At 34.0% G+C, this 7,212-nt stretch overlaps 1 protein-coding gene across 3 annotated transcripts; it reads left to right on the top strand.

Moving 5' to 3' along the window:
• Nucleotides 1-291: 291 nt before the first annotated feature.
• Nucleotides 292-5,103, top strand: LOC100783314 (auxin-responsive protein IAA8-like). 3 transcript variants are annotated; one of them, XM_006577740.4, is made up of 7 exons: nucleotides 292-419; nucleotides 1,569-2,014; nucleotides 2,098-2,300; nucleotides 2,388-2,614; nucleotides 2,718-2,859; nucleotides 3,959-4,020; nucleotides 4,664-5,020. In XM_006577740.4, exons 2-7 carry the CDS (start codon nucleotides 1,604-1,606, stop codon nucleotides 4,699-4,701), a joined length of 1,083 nt encoding a protein of 360 aa, XP_006577803.1. In that variant the 5' UTR covers nucleotides 292-419; nucleotides 1,569-1,603; the 3' UTR covers nucleotides 4,702-5,020. The 3 variants fall into 3 exon arrangements, with proteins under 3 accessions (XP_006577803.1, NP_001241389.1, XP_014629835.1); NM_001254460.3 differs by having other exon boundaries at nucleotides 376-518; nucleotides 4,664-5,103; XM_014774349.3 differs by lacking the exon at nucleotides 292-419 and adding an exon at nucleotides 1,201-1,340.
• The last annotated feature ends 2,109 nt before the right edge of the window (nucleotides 5,104-7,212 follow it).

The raw sequence follows: 7,212 nt of genomic DNA, 5'->3' as shown, positions 1-7,212 counted from the left end.
TTTTAATAATTTTGGAAGCACATATGATAATGAAGCGCTAACAATTTTAACATAGATTAACTAGTAGCTCTTAAAATCATGTTTTGGCGTGTAGCTCTTAATTTCAACAAATGCATTCCATTAGAAGAAGAATAAATCAACGTGCTCTCTCAATTATCAGAAAAGCAGGACCATTGAGGACCTGAGGTGCGTTCCATCGTATATGTTCGGAGGAATATTATTAAAAAGATGACAGTATCTTATCCAAATAAATACTATAAAATAAAATGAAGTGACAGTACAAACTTTAAATGAAATTTGGAAATTACATAAAGCGCAGTGTTTTTACGAGACACTTTCCTTTTATTAAAGTCATATTTTAATGCATGGAGTTTCACATCGGACAGCAAAAGCTTTTGTTACTTTATGCCCCATGGAAGGTCCTTAGTTTTCTCTTTCTCTCTCTTCTCTTCATCTCAAAGTTTCACTCTCACTCACTCTTCTTCTTCTTCATCCTTTCTGATCTGCTGTTTTTTCAGGTAAAACGTTTTAATATGAGCTTTGCTTCCATGTTTTGTTTTCTTTTGTTGGTTGAACCAAACAATTGGACCCTGAATTTCTGGAACCTTTCTGCAGCCAACCCTCTGTGTGTGTCTTTGTTTTTGCCCTTTTTGCTTTCATGCTTCCAACTTTGCCATGCGTCTTTGTCTTTACATTGATGGGTGAAAAAAAAAATCAACTTTGTTAATACTTTTCCAAATTCCTTTCGGGGCATTAAGACAAGTATGATCTTTTCTTTCTTTCGCTTATTTTTTGGAGGATTTTTTTTTTTACCGAATAGTTTGTGATTTTTCAGCCATTCAACTAAAAGCTTTCTGTTACTTCCATTCTTTTAATTTTTTAAAGAGCCTACTGTTATTTTTTGTTTGTAGTTTCTCAGCTGAAGTTTGCTTATAGAAAAAGTCAAATGATTGAGTGAAGAGTATGGCTCATAAATTCAGAATTCTTCCTTGGCCATCAATTTCTCTTTTATATATATATATATATCATGGTTTATTCCTTCACAGTTATTTTTTAGAAGTTTTTAACATTTTTCCACCGAAAAGTAATAATCGCCGTATACATGTGTAAGCACTATGTGACCATGCGTAGCAATGAATGAAGATTGTCTTATCTTCTCAAGTTTCGCTGCTTATTTAATTAACTAATTATCATTATTTTGTGTGTTGCTTCTTCTCGAAGCCGTGTTGTCAACTTTGCAATTTGCATTATTAAAATAAAAAAAAGTCCATACTTTGATTATTGTTGCTAAGCCTAATTTCCTGCTTCTTGGGCACAAAGCAAAGAAATTTTGAACAAAGGTATTACTTCAATGTTTCAATTTCAATTCAATACATTTTAGAAGTTCTGAGATAATTGTTTGTTGAGGTTGTTTATAAATCAAGTGTGGCAACTGTTTTCCAGTGTACCATTTTGTTTTCCTGTTTGTTTGCGGATCTTGAAGGTTGTGGCATGTAACTTAAGATAAGATAATATACGTTACTGAGTTTGCTTTATGAACAATGTCAAATGGTGTCATTGCTTGATAGGGTGTACAAAATTGGGTGCTTTCGGTTAAACTGTGATGTCTCCGCCAGTGCTAAGCATGGGGGAGGAGGAGGGTAAAAGCAATGTCACTTTGTTGGGTTCCTCATCAACCGCCATGGAAAGTGTGTGTCTCAAGAGCTTAGAATTTAAAGAACGCAACTACATGGGTTCATCTGATTGTTCTTCTGTGGACAGCTCGGTTCCGTCCTTCTCAGAAGAGTGTAAAAGTAATCTGAACCTGAAAGCCACTGAACTCAGGCTTGGGCTTCCGGGATCACAGTCTCCTGAAAGAGATTCTGATCTTTGCTTAAGAAGCTCAACTCAATTAGATGAAAAACCTTTGTTTCCGTTGCATCCTTTGACTGATGATCACCATTCTTCAGCCAAAACTGCTGTCTTGGGAAACAAAAGAGGGTTCTCTGATGCCATGAATGGCCTCTCCTCCGAGGTAAACACCAATTTACATGAAGAACATGTACTTTTTAATTGTTTGCTTGGCCAAACACTAAAAGTCCCCAATCTATCATGCAGGGGAAATTCCTAGTTGATTTGGAGGCCGCCAATCCGATACTATCTCCCAGGCCTGCTTGTAACTTGGGATTAAAACCTGGTTCTACCCTTGATAAAGTTGGGGCTCAGCAAACCAAAATGAAAGAAGTAGCAACAACAAAGGGCAACGAAACTAGACCAAGTATTGATGGTTCTGCAAATAATAACAGTGCACCAGCTACCAAGTAAGTGGAAAACTATAACTGATCACATTAAGTTTGGGAAGTTGGGTTTAACTGTGGAAATCACCTCTAATCATCCTTGTGTGCCAGGGCTCAGGTTGTGGGGTGGCCTCCTATAAGATCATTCCGGAAAAATTCATTGGCAACTACTTCAAAGAACAATGAAGTAGTTGATGGAAAAAAGGGGGTTGGTGCACTGTTCGTCAAGGTCAGTATGGATGGTGCCCCCTATTTAAGGAAAGTAGACTTGAAGAATTACTCTACATATCCAGAATTATCTTCTGCTCTAGAAAAGATGTTCAGCTGTTTTACTATAAGTAAGAAAGAATTAGTTTAATGTGGAAAAATTTTACCTTTCAATTATTTATGCATGGACAGTCTGTCTGGATCCAGTTACTGCTTGTTTTGGTATGATTTCAGGTAAATGTGGATCTCATGGAATTCTGGGCAGGGAGATGCTGAATGAAACCAAGCTGAAGGACCTTCTTCATGGATCAGAATATGTTCTTACATATGAGGACAAAGATGGCGATTGGATGCTTGTGGGTGATGTTCCCTGGGAGTAAGTTCTAATTCATTTTTGTACTTGCTTTTCCATTAGTTTTTCTTTAAAGTTTAAAAGAATAACCTCAAAGGTATCAACTTTATATTCTAGAAATCTATTTCCCTGTGACATTTGTAGTTTTAGTTCATATTAACATGTCTTGGAAAGGAAGCTAGGAAGTTTAGATACTTCAAAATGGTTATATTAGTGTCCTATATGATACTTGGACTTTTTTTGTTTTTTAGTGGGATACCATATTGATTAGATTAATATAGTATTTTTTCGTGTCTACAATAAGTTGACTCATGAAACATTTATGTCTTCATTTTAATTTAGGATATGAGTTTTGATGTTAATATTATGTTAGTTTTATATGTTGAATCTTAGCTGCATAATGTTCTATAATGACTGTATATTTTAACATTGTTTTGATTGCTCAAGGAAAAAAAACTTCTGTTGTCCCTTGTCCGTGCCAAATGTCAACTTAGAACCTCTGTAGTCTTACATGCAGAGTAATTGACTTTCCTGTGTTATCATCTGTTTATGAATTTTTTGACGCCCAATGACTGATTTAAGATTAAATAATTAAGACTGGAGAACAAATTTCAGTTATAATTATATTTTTCTAGGGACTGCCATGGCCCACGGGGGACAGCTTTTTGTTTTTTGAGCATACATGTAGAATTACAATTTCATGTGGCCCCTGGTTACTTGAAATTGTGGGTACTGGAATGTCTGTAGCAACTTTTAGGAGAAAGATGGATTGTTTAACTATTTGAACAATACATAATGTGTTTTTGTGGGAAACTAGAATACCTGTATTTACTAACATTTAATTTTGATCTAATGGCAATTACAAATTTCAAAATTTTACAATGTCCATGAATTATATGTTGTGCGATAGGATAAAAACTGTCATTGCAAGTGAAATATTGTGGTTATTCAATAATGTGTTATCTTGTTTCCTAATAATGCATATTTTTACATTGATAAAGTTCACTTTCATATAGATAGGGTCAAGCCTTTTGCATGCCCTGTTTAATCTTTCATGAAATGAAGTTGCATCATGTTTGTTTCTCTGCAAACTAATTTCAAACAATGTCTTGACTCTCTGCAGGATGTTTATTGAAACATGCAAGAGGCTGAGGATCATGAAGAGTTCTGATGCCATTGGTCTAGGTATTTTTTATCGACACCGTCTGTCTTATAATTAAGTTTAACTTTAAACATAATACTTGTCTGAAAATCGGCTAATTATATAAGAAAGGAAAAGCAATAAAGGTATAATGCCTAAAGTTCATTAATTAATTGTACACCAAATGGTTAAATAGTTTCACCATCAATATGTAAACAAAAATTTCAAATAGCCTGGTAGCTAGTTGTTTCAATTATACAGTGGTGGTGGTAAGAATAGAGGTATAAATTATATCTATAATCCTAGTGATCAAATAGTCTTATGGCTACAACTACAATACACGAGTTCTAGTCCAAATTGAAGTTTGAAAATAAATAACTTCTTCCCAAAGAATTCGTTTTGCATTATAAATATGTGATTTAAAAAATGCTAAAAGAAATTGTGTTCAGAATTCAGATATGGTTACAAGTGAGCTATTTTTCCAATCTTTGAAAAATGCTTTATGAATGTGAACTCAGATTGTGGCAGAAATCAGAAAATAATCATAGAAACCCAAGTTAAAATTCTTTTAATTTTGCAGTTGTTTGAAATCTACCTTCAACTTCTCTTAATGTCCATGAGTTGCACTCAAAAGTGTTTAGTCTATGCACATCTTATTCAAATTTGCATTGTTATGCCTACTTGCAGCTCCCAGGGCTGTTGAAAAAAGTAAGAGCAGGACCTAGGCAGTACCTGTGTTCCTCTCTATCCATCTAACTGTCTGCGGGACTAAAAGCTTCTGGGCTATCAGGGACGAACAAATCAGAACATGGTTGTCTTGGAAGCAAGAAATGAAGGCATTTTGGACTGGATAGAATCTCATACTATGCTGCCTTAATCCTTTTTTTTTATTATGTCTGTTTTATGTTGTCGTGGAGTTTATGTTTTAGTAAGCTTCTTTTCAAGATGATGTTAAAACTTAACAAAACTCCAAGAACTTGACTATGGGAGTACCGATATTTTATGTATGCGAGATTGAGAAGAGTTAATGTTGTGGTTGAAGGATCTGTGATGTGTTAATTTTGCAGCGTACCTTCAACGGGGTGTCCTATGTTTGTGTGAAAAAAAAAACAAGTTGTATGTCAGTATGTCCCTTGCCATAACTGTATCAAAGTCATTAACCAAAAAGAGCATACTGTTGTCAGGACACGGAAAAGGTAGATTTCCCAAGCTAGGTAGATGTCTCTTATCATGAATTTTTTACACCATGTGTGCTCACCAATTTTTAGAAACTAATATTAAAAAAATGTGCTGGGTGATGCTTTGAGGTTTGAGCCTGAACCTTGAACTATACAGATTTTGTCAGGACATATTTGATATGGGGGAGGGGGGGGCTAGGAGCCAAGCATGTGAAAGCTCTGACCATGACAGCAGTGGCGTGACATTCTGAGCGATTGAGGTTGATGGTCCACTCACGAGTGTGTTTGACAATTATTATTAACGCTAGTCGTGTTTTTGCATGCCTCAACTAAACAAAAGAGTGTTGTTTTAGATACCCACTTTGAGGCTAAACTAAGTAAAGGGTGGTTTGATTAATGGATAATTTGGTGTACACCGTGGGAGTTCAGGTACCTCTGGTCTGGGAAATGCATCCACTGTCACATTCGTCCTATGCATATGATTCTCTTTGTCCACCGTGGTTAAGGAAACACCGCAAGGGAGCATGTGCCCTCTAGTCTAATCGATTTGTTTCATTGTCTTTAAAGTTTATATAAAATATTGCAGATCTAGTATCCACAGTTTCTCTGCGGTTCTAACTTCTGACTGAAATTGGATCTCTTAGGATCTCAAGTTCAAGCTGAATGAAAAAAAAAAATTAATTAGGAACCTAGGGGGAGATATTTACTAGAGGTGATCAATATTAATTATCAACAAAAATTAACAAATACTTTGCACTAACGATAAGGTGACTATAAAAACTTTTGACCAAAATCCAATAAATGAAGCTCCAGTATTCAGTGTCACATGAGCCATGAAGTATGAAAAATACAGATAAATAAAATAAAATAAAACTTTAATTATGAAAAAAAAGGCAACCCCTTTACCAAAAAAGGATCTTGCTCAAGTGGTTGAGTTGAGACATCCAAGAAGAGTGGCACAATTTATTTTCCAGCAAAATAATCTTTCTCTTATCTCCCACGTCATATCCACTGCTCCTTAATAATAATAATAATAATAATAATAATAATAATAGTAATAACAATGATGATGAGCAGAGAATAAGAATATGCATGAGTTTAATTTAGAAATGTATCACTAGAAAAGTTATAGATCATGGTATCGATGCTGTGTACGGACTTAGGAGGCTTTTATAGGAAGGCAACGAAAAGAATGTAATCTTTTTTTTTTTTTTTGAAGTTGAAAAGAATGTAATCTTGAATTCCCGGAATGATAACATTTTTATTGAGTAAATTCTTGTTTTAACCTATGATATTATAATTTATATGAGAATATTATGATTGAATAAAAAAAATGCATGAGAATTGAATTATACTAGTTTCTGATTTTGAAAAGCATTATTTATGTTAATTTTTTGCCCACCTTTTTCGTACATGTAATCCTACCTGCCTTATTATGGGATGACTGTTGCAATAACTGTGTTAGTGGTGGTGTGCCGATGCGGGGATGGTGGTACCTGATATCAGAAGTCCTAATAGTAGTAACAATAAGAAGTGTTATTGTCAAATGCAAAAAATGTGTATTTTTTTAAAAATTAAATCAAATTCTATTTTTCTTAATTTTAAAATAAATGTAATAGTGTTTTAAAAATGATTTAAAAATTATTTCAATTCTATTTTTATCAAACACGTTTCCTAAAAATTACATCTAAAAATAAAAAATTAAAAAATGGCCACCATCCCAAATGGCCTTAAAAGATCTATTTCTTTTTTCCGAGTTAGACGTGATGTAATAACGTACCATGCATGCACACGGTTTAGGCAATTTTTATGTGCTTACTGCTTCGTTTTTGTTTTTTTTTTTTTTTTTTTTGTATCGATTTACCAGTTTCCTATCTGGGTAATTTCATTTTAAAGAAATATTTCAGTTGTTAGTTAAAAATAAAAGAGTAGTGGTTTAACTTGGAGCGCATAGTTATCATTGAGTTAATCGATTAACTGTCACATAGTTATTCTAAAGGTAAAAAAAATATTATAAAGGCTAGTTTGTTTTTGTTTAATAAAATAAAGTCTATTTTT

This window comes from Glycine max, chromosome 4 (assembly GCF_000004515.6).
Source record: "Glycine max cultivar Williams 82 chromosome 4, Glycine_max_v4.0, whole genome shotgun sequence".
In the NCBI taxonomy this organism is placed as follows: Eukaryota; Viridiplantae; Streptophyta; class Magnoliopsida; order Fabales; family Fabaceae; genus Glycine; species Glycine max.
The sequence above is the reverse complement of the archived record's forward strand: the minus strand, read 5'-3'. Positions and strand labels throughout refer to the sequence as shown.

Coding starts and splice junctions, on each gene's coding strand:
- LOC100783314 (NM_001254460.3), top strand. CDS start 1,604: ATGTCTCCGCCAGTGCTAAGCATGGGGGAGGAGGAGGGTAAAAGCAAT. Junction 2,301..2,387: donor AACAGTGCACCAGCTACCAA/GTAAGTGGAAAA, acceptor CTTGTGTGCCAG/GGCTCAGGTTGTGGGGTGGC. Junction 4,021..4,663: donor TTCTGATGCCATTGGTCTAG/GTATTTTTTATC, acceptor GCCTACTTGCAG/CTCCCAGGGCTGTTGAAAAA.